Source organism: Prinia subflava, chromosome 25 (genome assembly GCF_021018805.1).
Source record: "Prinia subflava isolate CZ2003 ecotype Zambia chromosome 25, Cam_Psub_1.2, whole genome shotgun sequence".
NCBI classification, from domain to species: domain Eukaryota; kingdom Metazoa; phylum Chordata; class Aves; order Passeriformes; family Cisticolidae; genus Prinia; species Prinia subflava.
This window is the reverse complement of record NC_086271.1, coordinates 3,198,932-3,219,545: the sequence shown is the minus strand read 5'-3', so window position 1 is coordinate 3,219,545 and position 20,614 is coordinate 3,198,932. Positions and strand designations below refer to the sequence as shown.

General features: G+C 42.7%; 1 protein-coding gene across 3 annotated transcripts in view; it reads left to right on the top strand.

Moving 5' to 3' along the window:
• EPHA3 (EPH receptor A3) overlaps window positions 1-8,487 on the top strand; it is a 176,744-nt gene extending 168,257 nt beyond the window's left edge. For all 3 annotated transcript variants that reach the window (XM_063419284.1, XM_063419285.1, XM_063419283.1), the window contains exons 16-17: window positions 3,367-3,522; window positions 4,858-8,487. In XM_063419284.1, the coding sequence (XP_063275354.1) occupies window positions 3,367-3,522; window positions 4,858-4,963 (262 nt within the window). In that variant the 3' untranslated portion in view covers window positions 4,964-8,487. The remainder of the gene's footprint in view (window positions 1-3,366; window positions 3,523-4,857) is intronic.
• Window positions 8,488-20,614: the final 12,127 nt, after the last annotated feature.

The window sequence follows — 20,614 nt, the reverse complement described above, 5'->3', positions numbered from 1 at the left end:
TTTGCTTTCTGTGCCACCTGTTGGTTTTGCTGTTATTTTTCTCTTGAAAAAACATTCTTGCTAGACTTGAATTCTGTGCTTCAGCTCACCATAATCATAAAGCCCATAGGATTTGTGTTCCAACCAGGCTCATAGGGAGCAATTTCACTTTACAAAATCAGCTTTTAATTACCTAAAATTTGCCACAGGAAATTACTTTATATATATATTTAATTTTTTTTAAGCTTTCCTCTTTAAAAGAAATGGACTGTGGAAAGGAACGTCTAGATTTAAAAGACTGAATGCTGGTTGTGCTTTTTGGAGGAATGGATGGAAAGAGAGAGGTTCCTACAGTACAAAGCCTGGGATTGTGTGTGCACAGCTACTCTGTGTATTTGCAGAAGAAGTGGCAGGACATTTTCATTTTCTTTGTTTCAATTCCTGGATTTTCCAAGTTAGTTGGGCTTTTTTTCTCCCCAGACAGCAGCCAACCAGAGATGATATTTTCATGCTGTATTGGGAAGGGTTCTAATGATGTTTTATGTGGTTTTTCTTGTTAGTGCAGCAAAATTTTCCCTGTGTTGTGACAAAAAGCTGTGCTAATGACAATACACCATAGTTCTGCTCCCTGCAGATGGCTCAAAGGTTAATTCCAACTGTTAAAGTAATGGACACATCCAGAGAAAGCTTCCAGCTACAGGATGTTTTGTAACTGGCATCTCACTGTTCAATTTGTCTCTCCAAACTGAGTCTTGCTGGGTTTTGTTTGGTTGGTTTTTTTTTCAGGGCACCACATGTCAGTAAATACAACTTTGTAGGTGTAGTAAACACAACAACAGTCAGGGTGAACAGAAAATCTTGCCATGACTGTCAGAAGATGATACGAGAGGGTGTATCCTAGGTAGTCAAAGCAGCAAAGTAAAAAGAGTTTTAAAAGAAAAAAAAAGTCGGGGGGGAGAAAAGAAAAGATGGAGAGAAATGTTCTCTTTCACTTCCCCTGAGCAAACATGTAATTTCCATGATTTCTTTTTAATGACTCTCCTCTGAAAGTGGTAGGTACTGATTTATGCAAAGCTGTAAAAGATCAGGTGGAGCCCTGCAGGACGTCGTTTACAGCTGCACGGACTGCAGCCCGCCTAATTTGTCTGCTAAAGTGTGAGCTCATGGCACACATCACCCAGACCATAAATTTCGTGCTCAGCCCTGCTGTCTAGGGGCTGGGTCAGGGGAGGAAAACCTGCCAGGGTGTGCAGATGCTCTGCAAGGCCAGCTTTCCCCTGGTGCTCACGGGGAGACATCGCAGGCGCTTCGCAGCGAGGCGAATTCCTGCCCATTGATAAACAGTCCAGATGTCCTCTCTGAGGAGGAAAGTAACTAATTTTTTGTTTGGAATCCTGCAAGAAGAAAAATGATACTTTACAGTGCTGGTTACTCTGAGGTCACTCGCATTGAAATTAGGCCGTACTTTTTGTCATGATGATACTTTGATCCAAGTAATAAACATAAAGGCTCTTTTGGGCCATTCTAATTCCTAATCCTAAAGACCTGTTCTATTTCAACTTGTTTATACTTTTTTCTTTCATTAGTGATTCTTGAGTCAGACCTTGTTTTATTAGACTTAAGTTAAAAAGGCATACTAGGCTGAGAAAAAAAAATCTGTGCTTTATCACTAAGAACAGTTCATAAATACTCTTAATTAATATCTTGGGATTCCAGACACTATACCCCGAAAACTATAAATAAAAACCATTGGCTCTTCACGGGACAAACAGTAGTCAGTGAAATTCAGGCCTTACAGCTACTGATTAAAACTATCTTGGGCCTCATTGTCAAACTGAGCCTTTAAAGCTGGGTATTGTGTAGGTGTCTAAGATTTGGGCTGACCGTGACAACAGTACATGAAGTGAGCTGCTGTTCTGAGGGCAGAGCAGGTTTCTGGTGTCTTCTGTTGCTTTTCTTTCCATGGGTGGCTGATCCCAGCATGTGAAATCTGGAGTTGGTGCCAGTGATCACAGTCCTGGCTGGGCTCTTGGAGGGAAGGTAGCCAGGCAAAGCTGCCCCATCAGGGATATCACAGCTCTGGGACCTGGTGAAAACTGATTATGTGTGTTTGGAGTTAAGATTTTCAACCATCCAGGTAGCTCTGTAATTATGCCCTGCATTCCCAGAAGGGAAAAAATACTGTATTTATTTTCTGAGCCTGAAAGAAATCAGCTGATTGATAACAATCGGGAAAACATCATAAGTTAAAGGAGCTGTTTAAGATGTGGCCAATAGCAAAAATCATTATCCTTTTCTTCAAAAGTGAAAGGTGAAAGTCTTGATGTAACTAATGTTACTTATGTAACTGATGTGATATCTCCTGATTCCAGGGCAGGTCGGGTGTACTGCAGGGATGTGCTGTTGTAGTGCTGCTGATTTTGATGAAATTTGAGACATACTGGAATTGAAATGGATTTGGATTTTCTAGGCTTCTTTTGAGGTTAAAATCACTATGTTTAAATATGTGGTTCTCTTGGTGCCTTTAAAATCTCCTCCTACTTATGTTTGTTCCAGTGATGAACAGAGATGACTTGGGTTTGGAGTGAAGAGAGTGTTTTACAGCCCAGATCACTTCTCCAGTTCCAGTAGCTGTCACTTACCTGTTACACTGTGTAATCATTGCCTTTAAATTATGCTGTCAGTCCAGCCACCTCTCATTCTCACTGCTTTCAGTGACAAAAGTCACTTCAAATGGATTCAGCAGCAGTAGTCAGACTCCTGTGCAGGTTACTAGAGGGAAAAAGAATTATGGGGCAGAAAATAGGCTGTGAACTTGCAGAGATAACTGCTTTGAACATTCTCTAGTTCAGTCTCAGGCACAGCACAGCTAAGCACATGCTTGGCTTTAAGCCTACAATAAAAGGATAAAAATAAGGTGCTTTGCTTATTGTTGAAGCTTCTAACTTAGTGGCAACATTTAGGATTTGTCAGTGGGCCACAATATTCTGAGCATTTGATACAGTCAAATTCTACCAAATCACACGCTCAACTTGGAGCATGGAGTGTGCATCGTCTGTGTGGTGCTTGGGACTAGGTGAATCACATAAATATAACCTAATTTGGTCTTTACACATTAAGTTGTGAGGTAACAATCCACTTTGTGAATGGTGCAATGATTTAAACATGAGCATGGGAAGCTGGTGCTCTTCAGCAGGACGATTCCACAGCATTTGTCAGAGCTGCCAGCACCGGTCCCGTGGTGGCCTCAGCAGCTGAGAGCTCCCACAGACAAACAGGAAAGCCACATCCAGCCTGGATGCTCCTGCCACTGCCAGGTTTAGGTACAAAATAAATCTATATTTCTCCCTGATCCCTAAACTTCATTGCATTGTTCTTTTGTTTCAGGCCATCCAATCTCCTCCTGGACCAAAGCAACGCGGACGTGTCGGCCTTTCGCTCCGCGGGTGATTGGCTCAATGGTTTTCGGACAGGGCAGTGCAAGGACATTTTCACAGGGGTGGAGTACAGCTCCTGTGACACCATAGCCAAGATTTCCACAGAGTAAGTTGCAGTCTGCTCTGGGTTTTCATCACAGCTACAAGTTCAAACAAAAGCACAGAGGCAGCGCTTTTATATGGTATTGCCAATTCTTAGCTAAAATTTTCTTGCATTTAAAGAGGCAAATGGGAATTATTTGTTGTAGTTGAAATAACCATGAGGGAAACTATGTCTGGTGACTGTGTGAAGGCCATGGTCCCACAGCTTTTTTTCACTAACTACAAGGAAATTCCCAATTTCTTCCAATACAGTAGCACCATGCATCATCTGGTACACTAGCCTCACTTCCTTCCACTGAAGTTTCTCTGTTGATTCTTTAAATTCTGCTTTTTATATGGGAGTTTCTCTACAGCTGGCACATTGCCAATCTTTCCCTTTATTGCCCATCCCATATTCCACCAAACCAGGTGAAGGTGCACATTCTTTGTAGTTGTTTTCCTCCTCCATGCTGGTAATTACTCAGGGGGTGAACTCCCTCCTGCTGTGCTTGGAAGGGAGCAAATGGCAAGTTTATGACATTCTAAATGCAATCCATCTTTGTTCTAGTGACAAGTAAGAGTAGGGTAATGTTCTTTCTGCACCTGAAAAGGCATCAAGTACAGTTAAAAATTTAATGCCAAAGGAAATCTTAATTCCCAGTTGGGCTGGCTGGATACACAAGTTATGGAGAAGTGTGCAGCAGCTGTGCTACCAACAATTAAACACATCAATGCCATTAATTAGTGTATTATTGCATCTATAAAAAGGGTGCTAATGTCTTTTTGTAACAATTACCCTTTGGGGACAGTGTAGAAATCCTCTAGGAATGCCCAATTTCCTGTGAGGCCCTGGTTAATTAGCCCTTCACAGGTGTTGAACCTCCTCTGTGTTGCGCAAGGACTGGGGAGACTGGAGATCCTGGACAAACAAGGGCAGACACTGGAAATACGGCCATGGACTCCATCAGCTCAGTGCTGGTAGCAGAGTTCAGAGCACTCTTCAGAGGGCAAAGATGTGTCAGCACTGCCCAGGAAAAGCCATCAGATTGGTAGGGGGGTGTTAGAGAGGCTCAGCTGATCCAGCAGTGACCCTCTTGCCCCCAAACCCCAGTTCCTGCATCAGTGGAGAACAGTTTCATTGCCTTTTCCTCCAGGTAAGCAAACACCACGAGGCTAAATGAGCTTTCACTCTAATTTTTGCAGGCCCCTTGTGTTTTCAGACAGTTTCTCTCAGTTTTTTTGCACCAGGGCTTGTGTTTCAGCAATATCCCTGTACCTGGAGGCTCCTGCAGTGCAGCAATGTGAGATCAGTGCTAGGAAACTCAGTGTCCTCACTGCCACACCTTCTCTTTTTTTCCAGTGACATGAAGAAAGTCGGCGTTACAGTGGTGGGCCCTCAAAAGAAGATTGTCAGCAGTATCAAAGCTCTAGAAACTCATACAAAGAACAGCCCTGTTCCTGTGTAAGGTACCAAAAGGATGTTGCTCAGGAGAGGAAAAGGAAAAGGAGAAAAGTTGCACCGCAGGTCAAAAGTGATGGCTGATAAATGGCAGAATTTAAAGGAGTTCTTTGCAGCAGCTTTGGAAACGCAATGGTTGAGATTTCAAACCCACAAGACACTCAAATACTGAGTATAAATGCCTTAAAAATAGGAGCAAACTTGTTTTCTATCTGTTAATCCTAAAGGGTGGGTGCTCTTGACTGACTGTTAATGCAGATAGTAAATATCAAAAGAAAAAAAAATATGTGAAAAATCCTTCCAAGTAAAAAACAGTGTTACTAAAACCTAGAGCCATTTGAATATTAAGTGACTGAATAACAGAAAAAAATGGACATAAAAGCTGTGTATTTGATCTATACAGCAAACAAGAAGAAAGAAAGACTTGCAGTATTTTTATACAGAAGAGATCTGTAACAGGTATTTTATTTCTTTAAAAGCAAGGAAAATAGAGGACTATACCTCACAACCTGTCTGGCCATATTTACTATAATGTCATTGTAACATGCTATTTCAACTTCAGGAAGGAACAGAAATAAAGTTTGTAGTGACTTTGAGTTAGTTGACAAAAGATTTTCACCATTATGTTAGCTTCCCTAACTGTGTTCATTTAAATAGAAACAAGTCTTAATTTTTACAAGGCTTATTTATTTTCTTGGTTTGTTTTTTTTTGGTTTTTTTTTTCCATTATTGTTTATATTTATGCTTAAATACCTTAACCTGGCTGTATTATTGCCAAGTGCCAAATGTTATCCAAACTTCATTGGTTCAACCTGAGAAATTGTCTGAGGGTTAGCTACTAGATGATTTTACACTCATAGCATCGTACATGAAATACAGAAGGAAAGAAAGGTGGTCTTTTTTCCAGCACTGACACTATGAAAAGCATCTGGGCTTTTTTTGGAAATGAGATTTCTTCCATTTGCTGTGAGTGGTATTTTCAACCAGGCTGGGGGTTTGCCAGTGGTGTGTGCATTGATCTTCTGATCAGTGTCTGCCCCAAACAGCACATCCCATTTCCTTCCCCAAGGCTGCTTTCCTAGCACAGTAAGGAGCCCTGTTCTTGGGTGGTGTTCAGGTGAGAGATCTGCCAAGAAAATATGAAAGGAGTCCAGGGTTGTTGCATCCTGCTTTAACTGATGATGCTTTTTGAGTTCCCTGGGAAGTGACCCTTGTTTCAAAGGATGACTTAAGCTGTGAAGTGAGGCTTTGGTGTGGGAGTTTTCACATGCCTGAGCTAGAAATGCCCCTGTAGAGGCACTGCCATCCTGTAGGGAACATAAATTTTTGGCACAGCTTCAGTGGGTACCTGTTCCTTGAAAGAAAGCAGAAGGGAGTCCAAGTCTAAGAGAGTATTCACATCTCCCACTGGAAAAAGGAGACTGGAAGGTGGATTTTGAGGATCCTCCACCATTTTAAGAGCTTCCCAACTCCTAAGTTGTTGCTCTGGAGCACATCAGTCCCAGTTCTGCGCAGACAGGACCCTTTGCTCTGAAAATGAGTGGTTTAAAACACAGTGTGAGCCACTTCTTGTGCTTCTTAACACTCTGATGGGATGCCAGGAACACAAGACAGCAGGCCTTGGTCACAAGGGGAAACCATCCTGCCTCCCAGCTTGACATTCTGGAATCTCAACCTGATTGTGATGAATCCCTAGAAATCCAAGACAGTGTGAGAGGCAGATGAAAAAGTGGCACATTGTGTTTTCTCTGTGCCTGCAACAGCAGGTAGCCAGTTGTGCTTTCTTCCTTCTGTTGGCTTGGGTGTTGAAACTCCTTGGTAGGTAAGTGAGGAAAGAATTAGTTTCTAGTGTTTGTGGGGCTAAAATTGTTCTGTATGAATCCAGGACTTAAAAAATGTCCAGGCACAACATTTACCACACATTGCTAAGGAGAAGCAGAGTTAGAAGCTTTTTCATGAGTGCTGATAGTGAGCATGCTGTAAGGACTGGATTTGAAACACACTCACAGCAAAATAATTAGTAATTCTTTCTGAAAGAGAAGTAGACGGGGCTTAAAATTGAAATTAAAAAAAGAAAAAGGAAGAAAGGTAAAATAAAGCACTTAAGCTGTAAAGAACACTTGCCCGTATCTGCCCCAATCTGTCATGAAATGCAGCATGCTGGATAGAAAAGCTGTGGTTTGTGTTGCTTAGTTCATTCAAAATCTTTCTTTTCTTCAGGCTGAGATTGCTCTAAATCAGACCTATTAGTGAATTTAAGCCACCAAAATCCAGGGGCAAACACTTTCTCTGTGGGGACAGCTTTTTATGACATTTCTCCTCAGCTTCATTCTGCTGCTGGAGTGTGTTGGTGAGGGGCTGGGGTGGGGGGCTGACCTTGGGGAAATGCTTCTGGAGACACAGACCCAGCTCTTAGAGCTTCAGACACTTGAAAACTTTGCATCAAGCACCCTCAATTTCTTCCTGCCACATGTCCTGTCCTGTTCCTTGCCCACTGTTCAGGCATGCTCGGCATAAAAGAATCAACCTCACCGAGGGGAAAAAAAATAAAGCAGCTCGGTTTTGCTTTCTTTGCTGTGAGGAGTTGAGAGTTTTTAAAGCCCATTTGGTTTCCCTCCCTGTCAGAAGTTGATTTGTACTGTAAGTGGCCTCTGTTGCAAGCATCCTGTACTCCCTGTCCCCCTGTACATATGTAAACATAGCAGTGTACAATTCTTCAGTGTGGAGTAGAGAAATAGAGGTCGTGTGGCCATCTGCCTGTACAGGTTATGGACATCAAGCAAAATGCAAACTGCTCATAAAAAGACATGCCATACTATTGGGTTTGTACCTTTCAGTATAGTTTCCATTTTATTTATTTCTGTTAACATAATCTAGTTTTTGTGCTGTAACTTAGCATCCAATAAGCAATGTATAGATGTGATTTGATTGGCAATATGTATTTACTTTAACTTGTATTTCAAAAGCATTACTTACTCATTTAGATTATACATTGTGCAATTGTAGATGGCCTCTTACTAATGTAAAATGATTTGTAGTGGAAACATTTATATTTTTATAATAAACATAATGAAAGTATTTTTTACATACTGAAATACTGAGGTGATTGCTTGGAGGACAAAGTAAATTTATTTGATTAGTGTGATAAAATTGTAATTAAATATGGATAAATTCTGAGTGTTAAAGCATGGGTCTGGAGTGAAAGCTAAATATTACCTATATTATCTGTTAAAAGAAACAAGAAGTGCAGGTTTTAACTAAGCAGACCAGCATTTGTGCAAAACTGACTTACACCAGTCGAAGACTTTACTTTCTCCATGGATACTGGAAAACACCATCTTCTACAGCCTGCCTATGGGATATTGAACAAAGCTGCCATTTATTTTAGTTGTGTCAAGTATTTCCAAACTTTTGCTTTTTTTCCTCCTTCACCAGTGGACCTCTTTTCATCTTATTACTATGTTGAATACAGTCAAAGATGTACTTTTCAACAAAATAAAGTAGCCCACCACGTACTGTAATTTCACCCCATGATCATTTCTTGCCTCTGAGTATCTGTGTTAGATAATATTTTGCCCCTGTTTTGTTATGTCCCTGCCATGGTTTTTTTTCTGTGTGCTTCACCCAAATACAGGGTCTTTGAAAATGCCAACATACACAACTCAGGAATCCTCTTCCTAGAAAAATAGGAATGGTTTTGATGCTTGCCAGTTTCTTGAATTTTACAGGTTCTTTCTGTACCATAACTGATTTTGCATGCTTTTGTATACTACTCTGCTTACTGGTGCAAAACAATGAATGATATACCTGTTCTGGAGTCTGTAAGCTGATAAACTTTATGAATGTGGATGTAGCATCCTTTTTTTTTTTCTTTTTTTTTTTTTTTTTTTGTGGGGGGTGCATTTTGTCTTGGTGCATTCAACAGAAAGGGAATGACAGAAAAGTCACCCAGAGCTGGACTTGTCCTTGCATGACCACAGCTGGACTGGAAGCCACTTGTTCTTCCTGCCCCAGAGTGCTCCATGCTGTAGTGGATAAATGATGTCGTTTTAGATTCCAAACAGGGGGATTTGATGCTGTGCTTGAGCACCAGGGAGGCTCTGATGGGATCTAGTCCCTGCAGTGTGCAAATGTGAATAGATTTCACCTCAGCAGTTGTGTTACCCTGGCTTGTGTCTATCCCTTGGGCACTGCTGGTACATTATATTTGCTCTGGATCCTAGAGGGCACGATGGCTGTTGGTGTTTTTATTGGTTTTACTGTAAATTGGTATTAATTAAATTAATTAATGTAGCCAGTTCTGCTAGATGCACTCAACAACAGCAGAACAAAGAACTGCCTGGCAGCTCCCCCCCACCAGAGCATCCCAGAATATGCTGATGTGGAAGGGATCCATCAGGATCATTGATTCTGGAGAGGTAAATTGCCGATAATCAGTTCCATAAATTCAATATGCCTGTTGGGGTTTGTTAGTGCTGCCCAAGTGGTGTCTGCTCAAGGATGATGCCCAGACCCGGATACCTGTACCAATAAAAGCCCAAGCAGTGCCAAGTGAAATCAGAGCTTTACTCCTGCTGCCTCAGACGTGCCACTCCTGTTCATTCATACGGATATCTGTGCTATTGTCTTCCTTTCATTTTCTGAACTGCTCTGATTCCTCAGATCCTTTCCAAGCTATCACTGCTTGGTCAGTAATTCCCCGTTTAATGGGTGTGCACTCAGTTCCTTTTTCAGTCCTTGGTCCAACCCTTAATGAATTTTACTTTCCCAATTTAAAAAATATTTATTTCAGAGATATTTCTCTCAGCTCTGATTCATTCCCACACATACAAACAGGCACATGGTCTCCATGGAGGTTCCTCATGCAAAGGTGAAGAGCACAAAACACAAAATAGAGCGTTCTCTTGGCTTCCTCATTATCCTTTCTCAGATGGCCTCTGGTAAATGAAGAGTACTCAGTACACGGGATTTTTCAGCTCACTCTGCTTTCACATTAAAATGATTTCATAATAGCCCATGTGAGCCCATGAGACTGTCACGGGGGACAGCACCAGGAGTCTTAGGAAAGACAAGATAAATCACATCCACTACTTTTTAGATTATCCTGCCACAGAAATAAATGGGATGAGTTTGACAGGATTTGTTTAGTCTTGACAGATCTGAGTTGGTTTCTTAAGACCTTGTAGTCCTCCAGCTGCTTAGAAATGTATTGTGTGAGATATAGATATAGCTATATATATAAATATCTCTTGCTGGGTATTTGAGGTTAGCATACCTGCTCTGGAATTGCCTGGCTCTGCTTTTGTCCTCACTTTAAAGCTCAGGATGCTCTTTGCTCCTCTCCAGTTGCCTGGGCTCCAGGACTTCTCCAAGAGAATAGCCGGTGCTTGGACCAGTCCCTTGTTGCCATAATATATCCCAGAGACTCTGAAATCCTGAATGCATCAATTACGTTTGACTGTTAAGATTCCTAATTATGAAGCAGAATTAAAATGCACACAGACAAATATTTCAGTGCACGACCAGGTTCTGCTTTGAATTTTTGCCATCCAGCAACGAGTTGGAGTCATCATTAAGGGAGCATTTGCTTAGCAAATTTAATTATTTTTCATTAGATTCAACAACTAAAATTCATCACTGATATATCGCTTTGAAGGTAGCTGAGGTGTGGGTGCATTAGAAACCTTCTGGTTTGTTCTGTTTCTCTCCATGTAAGGGGAGAAATACCCTTTTATCCACTCCTCTTTTATCCAGTAATCTTAGCTCAGTTTTTTAAGTCTTCAGTCAAGTGAGTGTTTACTCATCGTGGATTTGTAATTAATACTGAGTTTAGCTTCCAGCCCTTTAAAGAAGTGTATGTTTGCAAGAGAGGGTGAAATAAACAGAGCTTCTTATTCTTAATTTTGGGGGATTTAGGGAAGCAGGCTTTTGCCGCCTTCTCCTGCCTCAAGGCCTGCAAGGACAAAAAAAATTAGTGCTTAGTCTCACTGTGTTCATGGGAGTGTAGAGTAAAACATTTTATTTTAAGGCACTGAGGTGAAATGAAACCAGTAAAAAACCCCATATAAATGTTAAACCCTATTTGTTTAAATGGGGGGAAAAAAGAAGTGGAGATGTGGTAGTTTTGCACCATGGTCTGACCAGGGATTCAAATAAGCATCTCTGATGTCAGTTTTCCTGTCGTTCCCCTCTCCACCCAACAGGAAATTGTCCTTGGGTATAGTTTACATTTTGAGGCATTATATTTTCACGGGGTGGTTTGCTCTTTTCACTTTCATTACTCCCGGAGCTGCTGCGGCTCAACAGAGGCTGAGATTGGGCTCAAGCCAGGGCGGGTTGGTGTCGCAGAGCCTCTGCAGGTTCTCCCTGGTACCTGCTGTCCCCTGCTGTCCCCGCCGAGCATCGTCCTCACCGCTCCTCCTCTGCTGCCCACAGGGGCTCCCCATCTGCTGTCCTGCAGCCCAGCCTACCAGAAGCCCCAGGAATGAGGAGGGAGATGGCTTGAGGAGATGTTTCAGAGTCAAAGCAGTGTTTCAGTGGTTGCACTGTGAATTGTTTGCCCGGCTGCGCTTTCCCTGGCTGCGCCGTCCACGTTTAACTCTGTGAATCCCACCAGACATTTGGGGTTGCCTGGGATTCTTTGCCCCATAAATCACGTTCAGTGCAGATATATTATCCCCATCTTTTCTGCATTATCTGGGTGGCTTTTTGCAGATCCAGCTGGATATTTGCTGCCAGGTTTTTGACCACTGCTAAAACGTGCAGCTTCCCCTCAGCCTGGTTGTCAGCTAGTCACCAACAACGATTCCCATTTTTAGTGTGCCCCTTTAAAGTTGCATCACCTTTTAGTATTTAGCTATTTTTAATCTCTTTCTTTCACTCTCATAAAGCTTTTGGGGGGGCTTTAGTTGAGGACTAAGTCACAATTCCCGCTTGTATATCCTTTAAAAAAATGGTGCCTCATTTAACTGAGTTAATACTTGCCTAATTGCAATAGCAAAGCAATAAAATTCAATCCCTACACAAATGTGATGCTGTAACTTCCTTTCCTCTCACTGATGGAGCACTGGGCTACCTGCCAAGAAAGTCAAATGAAAATAGGAAACAATATGAACAAATAAAATCTATTTCTGAGATTTAGATATAGATATTTTCTTGAGTTTTTTGCTTGGTTTTGGTTGGGTTTTTTCTTAATATTGTTATTACTCAGTTTGGTTTTTTACTTTCTGTTCCCAACTTTTCTCGTTGTTCATATGAGTTTTTAGAGACAGAGAAGCTGGCCACAGAGAATTTTTTTCCCTGCCCCTTTTTACCTCTTCCTTATATATAAGCTGTCCTCTTCATATAAGGGTTTTTTGTGGGGGGAAAAAAAAAAAAAGTATATCACATACCACCTCCCCAGCACAGACTATATAAATAACTGTAATTAAGCCAAAGAAACATTACATTCCTCCCAACAAATACAAAATAAAGTTGAAGTAAACCTCTGTCCCTGGCACCAGGCAGCCTTCAGAACTGTAACACAGCTTTATCAATTTCCTGCTGCAAGGTGAGAGATCCCATCTGAAGAAGGACAGAAGGCAGAAGGAAAACATGCACAGGGCTGAAGAGGTCAGAGATCTTTGCTACTCTTAACACCCAAAACTAAGTGCATTCTTTCTCCCTCCTTTTGTAATTTCTGTTCAATATATCCTCTGCTGAACAAGTACCACAGCCAGCTAAACTGTGCATTTAGAATGCAAGGAAAGATATTTAATAGCACCCACACACTAAGGGGATATGCTTAAGATAATGTTGGGTGATTGTGACCCAGCTCTGCAGCGTGCAGACCAGGCTGCATCCTCTCACCGTGTGTTTTGAGGCATAATGTATATAAACATTAGGAACACAAGCAGCTCCTTGGCCTTTTCTCTCTGGCTGCCACAACACCTACTGCAGTCTGGGGTTTAAGCATTCAGCCCGAACTGCATTTTTGTGTATCTGCTGTGGTTTTAACCATGACAAGCCCAGCACCACAAGAACCCTGTCCCCCCAGTCCGCCTGCTCCGATGTTTTCACTGGGCTCGGTGCCCTTTCAGAGGAACCTCTTTCACAGGATTTCTTCCCAAACCCAAGTCTTTACCTTTAGTATAGGCAATCACTGGCTCTTAAATGGCCTCTTAATGAGTCCTTGCAATGATTTCGGCTACGGCCTTTCGTTGCTAAGTGCCTGCTAGGAGAGTGCTAAAATCACAGATTAAATACTTTGCTGCTCTCAACAGGAAGATCCTATGGATCACAGTAGATAGTGCTCCTTCAGAAGACAGAGCAAAAGTTTTCCATCTTTTGGGAAACCAGTGGAACAACCTGCTTGGATATTTTTCTCCTAATCCTTTGGAATTTACAATCTGAAATTTAGATCGCACCCTGCTTTCATCTGTGTCCTCGGTGTCTGTGCAGCATCTGACTCAAAGGGCACAGGGCCAAGTGAACCAATGGTCAAAAATGTTTCAGTGGCTTCCCAAAAGGCAAACTTTCAAACTTCTCTGCTACTATTCTATCATTTTATCAACAGGACTTCTTTCTCCAAGTAGCTGTTCCTGTCACGCTGTGAAATATATTGAGTTTGCTATGACAGGTCTGGCTGTGTGTACTGTGATACTGAAGCAATAAAACTTTTGAAATATTCTTGAAATATTTTTAAAATATTAAACAATTAAAAGTTTTATGGGCTTGGATCACCAGGTGTATGAAATCTACTTGATGGTTTAGGCTGTTAGTCCTGTATCTGGTGGAGAGGTTGCCACTACTATGCAGAGAAAAACTTTATCTTCCAGTACAAAGGAATCTGAAAAAGCTCAGAAGGCTTGTCAGAAATTTCACCTACAGTTTGTGAAAAGCTGATTAATTTTCCAGTGGGAGAGTGAGAGGGGAAAAAAAAAAAAGAAAGAGATCTGGTTTGTTCCCTGAAATACCAAGCTCAGTAATATTGGAGGCAGGAGTAGAGGACTCGGGGGAAGCATTCCTGTTTCCTTCATTTAGCCTTAGCAGGGTTTGGACACAGGGCTAAAGTTACCCCTCTCTCCAGGGATGCTGTGCAGGGCCTTGGATGTGGAATGGGAGCTGTGCATTATAAATCTCTTTGCACAACAGAAGAGTGTAAGATTCTTGGAAGAAAAATACATCGGCTCTTGTGTCATTTGAGGGTTGTGGCACTTCCAACCTCTCAATAATTGCCTAGCTCTTTGCATTTGTGAGAAAGCAGAATGAGATGCCTTAAAAGGGGGTTCTGCGTATTGTAAAAGTCCGACTGCAACTCGGAGAAACACCCCTGAGACTTATTGCTACCATTAGAAGCTTAGAGTAATGTGCACATATTTTTCTTTTTAGGCCATGCACACTTTATCCAACCCTCAGAGGTAAAAGGAAAAAAAAAAAAAAGGAAAAAAAAAAGAAAAGAAAAGAAAAATGAAGAAATGTTCTGTTAAGTGTGGGGTGGTTTTTTCCCTCTGCTTTGATCTTGGCACCACATCCCTGGCATCACAGCCCATGGTGCCACAGTCCCTGGGATCTGCTGAAGGCCACAATTTCTCTGTGGTGCTGTGATTTCCAGCACTGCTTCTCAGCTGCAGGAGGGTGTGAGGCAGCAGCTCTGGGGGGAGGCAGGAAGGGAGGGGGTTTCATTCCGCCTGGAGACCCCAAAACTCAGCTCCAGGCTTCCCTGTGGGGTACCAGCACCTGGCACAGCCACTGCCCAGCCCTTGCTGAGCTCAGGTTTGGCAAGGCTCAGTGGTGAATGGTGGTGGAATACTTCGTTAAGGAAAATGCTCCTTGTTGGAAACTCATTCCGTGTCATTCTCTGTGAGTATCTGTGGGGCCTCAGCAGCAGGGCAGAGCCAAGGTAAAGGTTTGACTTTGTTAAGTGCCTTGTCCGTTCTTGTTAGGTTTGTCAGTGCACTTTAGAAGATCTCAGGTCTACTTTGCAACCTAACAACTGCAATGTTCTCCTTTCTGCTGAAACTTCTTAATCTGCCTTGTACAAAACAGTGGGAATGACTAAATCACAGCAAAGAGGAAAAAAATACAGTGAGGGCTTTAGCTGTGGAATAATTTGGAAGTTTTCACTTGGACACTAGCTATGCTCCAAAATCAGCAGCAAAAACAGGTTTGAAACTATTGTCACCAAAGACTTTCAGGAGGATGACATCCTCCTGAAAAGTCTGAGTCTGGCATCTCACAGAAATAATTTGGAATGGCCTGAGGCAGAGAAACCCCTCAGCCTTTTCAGCTTCAGAGTTCATGATTCCCATGGAGCCATGCAGCTCTTCCCATCCCTACACCAGAAAAATCTTTGGCCTAAAAGACAAATCCCGTTCTCCCTGTCTCCCAGGCGTGCTGGGCTCAGAGGGATGACAGCCCCTGCAGTCTGTGTCTGGGGCAGACATTAATCCTGAGCCAGGGCTGATCCCCACCCAGCCCGGTCCCTCTGCCCCTGGGCTGCCTGGTTACTGTCACAAAATCCTGATGTGCTGTGAGAGCCACAGAGTTAGGGGGGAATGTGGGTTTGTTATCTTCTTTTCTTCGTGTTAGAGCCGGGATTAACTCACGGGAGTCACAGTTTTGTGTTCAGACTCAGCGTTTGTTAATTCTTATCTAAAGTGCAGTCTCACGAGTCGTGAGCTCTAACTAGCAAGGTAGAAAACGGAGGTGCCTCTAACTCTTTCCAAGGACTTTTAATTGCTAATTAGCCCAATAACGAGATGACACCTAGATTATTTATCCTTTTGATCCAGTAATTGACTGCCCAAGGTCCGCAATGCAGACCCCTTCACCCAATTAGCAAAACCACCCAAAACCATGAAGAAGAAGGTGAAGAAGAAGGACTTAGAGAACACCCTAAATCCTCCATATTGCCCCTTATATATTATTATATACTAAAACCTTACATTCTGAGTTTTTCACCCTGTGAGATCACACAATTCCATTCAAACTACACACCCACAGCCCCGGTGCCATCACTCCATTTCAGAAGCCTCAGTTCCACAGCCTCAGGCCAGATGCAGTGCTGGCTTGAGGGTCAGTGCCTGTCGGCACAGAAAGCCTGGAATTTTCATCCTGCAGGGTTCCAACATGGGAAAGCCCAGACTGCACAGGGCTGTCCTGCTGCTCATCACCCTGGGGCTTTTCCCCAGCTCTGCAGCCCTGCTCCACCCTGGTGCTGGAGCTGTGTGCACGGGGTCCACTGTGGGATGTTCCTCCAGCCTTTACTGCCACATCAGCCTCACAAGGATGGAGACAATTGAAAGATGGCAACAGCTTCGTCTGCCAGCAGCAGCCCAAGATTTCTCAGTTGCAGGGCATTTTTAAAAGTTTTCCAGCCCATAACATATTGCTAAAGCTTACAGACAATCGTTCTGGCCAATCACTAAATGCATATGTACACCTGCTTCAAACAATGTTTGTCTGTATGCTTTCTATTAACAATACACAATATTCCATTATTAAGCTTAAAACCTTTTACTATCTTGCTAAGCATGTTTTTCTGCAGTCTTAAGGTCTGTCCTAGCCAAGCCTAAAACCTCAAACTATAGCTTCGTGTCCTTGCTTGCTGCATCCTTGTATCCTCTGCTTTCAAGCTTTACAGCTGCAGCTAATTCCAAGTTCTTCTGCTCTTTGTGTTTCTGGGGGCTGCTTCCACGGCTTTCTGAAGCCTCCTTACCTTTAACATTTCCCACACGCCCTCAGCAGCAAGAGAGGAACCTGTGCAGTCTGTTTGCTGGGACAAGAGCTCGCAGGAGGACAATTTCCTCTCCTCTGCTGCTGGGTGTGACTCCCCCTGGCTCAGGGGGGCTTTGGCAGTCTGGCTAGCAGAGGCTGGAGCAGGAGCTGTGATAGACCTGTCAGGGCTTGACAGCTCTGTTTTGTGATGCACAGGGGGATTTGGGTACAAGTCAATTGAAGCTGCAAGAAATTTAGGGGTATGGCATCAGCTTGTATGATTTTTTTTATCTTTTTATGTTTAATAAATGAAATTGCAGTAGATTTTAACATGCGTACTGTGGCTGTAGCAGACCTGGATGACTTAATAAAAACTAAAATCAATCAAACAACTTGATTTTGTTGGCGAGTTTTTGCTCTGTAAGTGGAAATAAATGTTTTTGCAACCCTGATAATTTCACTCTCATTTCTTCAGGCAGTGCCAAAACACTGAGTTTATATTGTTTGCTGAGTGCAGCTTTGTTTGTTTTGGTTTTTTTTGCTGAATTTGTGTTTAAAGAACACTCTGTTAAAGATCATTTAATGTAACCTTTGTCACTACAGTGTCTATCAATGATGACCAAAAGCGTGAAGGAGTCCTGTGGCTTGAGAAAAGACTTTTCACCTCCTCACTCTCTGTAACCTTTATTTTTCTTGAATTAACTAACTAAGGGACATGATGAAGGCAATTAAAGCTTCAGATCACTGACTCCATGTGGTCACAATAGAGTTTATTTTTATTGTAAGATAATGACTCGCAGTGAGGGAAGGAAAAGGGATAAGGTTTTGAACAAAAAGATGCCAGGAAGGGAATTTGATTTTATTGGGAGCATGATGAATAAAATGACATAAATTGTATAAAGCTACGTAGTGTTTACTCCTTGGTAGATCAGTGGGAGGTAATCAATGGCCTATAATTGGAAGAATATTTGGTTTGCCTCTACTCTCAGCCCTTCCCTGGGCTGAAAGACCCCTTCCTTCAAAACCAGGTAGTTACAACACCCATTATAATCTCATTTTGGTGTTGCATGTTGAGCTCTGTACCTTGCTGTGCTCTCACAGAATTGAGCTCAGTCCCACGAGTGGCTTAGTATCTATGTGCTCATAGAACTTCTGACACTTGCATTCAAAAAATCTCACTTAAAATAAAGAGAAAGAAACCAAGTGTTTAATTTAATTATCCTGTTTTGGAAAAAGAAAAAAAAAAAAAAGCCTCGTGTGCATTTGGGCACTCAGAGTAGATTTTGATAATAAATCAGAGATCGAAACAGTGACATGAAGGTAAAAAATAAACCATGTGGGTTTTTTTTCTGGAGGATTTTTTTTTGCCAGAGTTAGAAAGAAGACTCCTTTAGTAGATACAACCTTATAAAATAGTTTATATTCTTGCTGGCAGGAGGCATGTTCCTTCTCTTAGGATATGATTTTTAACCACCATTTTAGAGAAGCTGTTGAAGCAGCTGTTCCAAGAGTGTGAAAATTAGAGGCGGTGGCATCTCCAAAACCTGAAAGTTGCCATCCAGGTCAATCAAACTGGAAGAAAGCCACGTGTCCTGTGGCTGTGGGTGGAAGAAAGATGCCAAGCAGGACCCAGAGCCCTGCAGGAGGCACAGCTGGAAGGCACAGCCACCCCACCAAAGGTGCTGCTGAAGCCAAAGGGAGGTGAAACCCCAGCCTCTTATCTTTTTTCCATTCTTCAGTGAATGATTACATCTAGCTGTGGATTCCACAGCATTACCCCTGGAGGATTTGCTTTTGGACAATCCTGATTCTCAAGGCTTTGGGGGTTTTCTGGTCCATGGAGCATAAAATCCTGAGGAGGCCAGGAAAAAACAGGATTTACAATCCGGCTGAAGATTTGGAAAGACCCTCTGGGATGTCTGCCCCCACACATGACTCCCAGAAGCCCAAAAGAGGAGAGTCTGGATATCCATGCCCACCTGCCAAGAAATGGGAAATTTCTAGGCTCAAGCCAGATGTGTAGCTGGAGTTTATATGACTTCCTGTTCTCTCTCAAATCCATGGCTTTCTGCTCTGAGACAGTCCTCACAGCAGAAAAACTGAGCTCAGCACATCTGTAGACTTATTAGCTGCTTACCGGGTTGCTTTGGGGATAAATATTTTCAGATTTTTCATAGGATAATTGGAATTTCCACAAATTAGCATTTTTCTGCTTAGGAAGTGTTCTCCTGATGCCAGCAGTCCTGAGCAGTGCAGGTGCAGCCAGCAGAGAACTGATACATTTAAAGAACTTTCTAATAGGTCAGCTAACAAACCCAACAAAACCAATCCATTTTCCTAGGTGGGCATCTTAGGGAGGTTTTTGTTCTCTCCTGGATGCAGTGTGCAGAAAAAGATTGGCCTTGTTAAAGCCTCTTGCTGCACAGAAAGGTGTGAAGGTTTCTATGTCACCTGTGCAAGCATCGGTGTTATGCCCTGACTCTTTTCCTTTTGTCCAGATAAGGAATTTCATGAGCTACAAAAATGATAAAACCTGTCCAGAGGCAAAACATTTCTCATATAGCCTTGAACCTGTGAGTTTTCTGATGAAGGAGCCACAAAACCTTTACAGCATGGTAGCCCTCGGATGGCCTCAGAGGTTGGCAGAAGCCCCCCAGGAGCACCCTCTGTGGTGTGCTCAGCCTGCAGGTGTTTCTCTGAAGGAGGTGTGAAATCCCAGTTTAGCACCTCGGTGGTCTGGATTGCCCCAGTCCTGCTCAGCCGGGGTTTCTGGGGGAAGATGAGCACCCTGTGTGTTACCTGTGAGGGGCTGGTGCAGTGCACGGGCACGGTGAGAGCATGAGCTCCTCTCTGCTAACTGAGTGCTACCACATGTGGAGTCACTGCGTGTTTACAAAACTGCCTGGGTGGGTTGATCAAAGGAGCAGGGCCTTTCCTTTGGTTTCATTCCTGTTAACTGATGAGAGTGAAAAAAAACCCCAACCAATCTAATCAAAACTGAGCTGCAGCCAAACAAAAAAAAACCCTCAAAAATGAAGGATGATTAAGCTGTACTGTGCTTGTATCTTGGATTTTTGAGGCTTGCATAGAGAGATGCCTGTCCCCTTTCTTTCTATTCCAAGCCTGGCACAGCTGGAGCCTCATGTCCCCTCGAGATACCTAATGACCTGCAGATTTATTCCAAGGCAGTTAAGGGATTTAGCTCCTTCCAGAAACTGCTGAGGAAATGATCATCTGATACAGAAGATGTGGTTTAATGTAATGACATGCAAGAGGGAAATATGTCATATCCTCAGGGGCCCAAAATGCCTCTCCCAGTCATCCAGATGGATATTCCCTGGTGCAGGATGTGCACTTCTCCCGGACCCTGTGGTCATCACAGAGCAACACTGGAGACGCAAGCAACCAGAAACTTGTCCTACTGTCACAGGAACCTCTCTTTTTGTTGTAGGAGCTTAACATTTGACCTGTGCAGCTTCAACTTTTTCCTTTTAGCATCCACATATCTTTAGGGGAAACTGTGTAGCTGAGTTTTTAAATGGGATCAGTAGCAACTACCTGCACCTGCGTCCATCTGCAGTGAGTTAATAAAGACAGCTTGCATTTAGATATAAAAGTGTGTATTTTCCCATGCTGGAACTTGATTGTCTTTCACAGAGTTACACAAGGGACAGATTTGGATAAAAGTAAATCCAGTCCAACTTTTTACTCAGGGCAAAAGTTATATTGGGATTAATAGGCTACTCTGGCTTTCTGTCCTGCAGAATCAATTAAAAACATTTATAAAGGAACAAACAAACCACCCCAGGGGTTTGTGCACCTATTTTTTTAATGGCCTTTTATCACGCATAGTCCTCAGCACCTGTTCAAAATGCAGTGTAATCTGAAGAGGGCTTCTTTATTTGGGTGTAAATGTCACAGCTGTGTGTGCTTAAAGCAGTGCTTAAAGCAACTGTGGGCA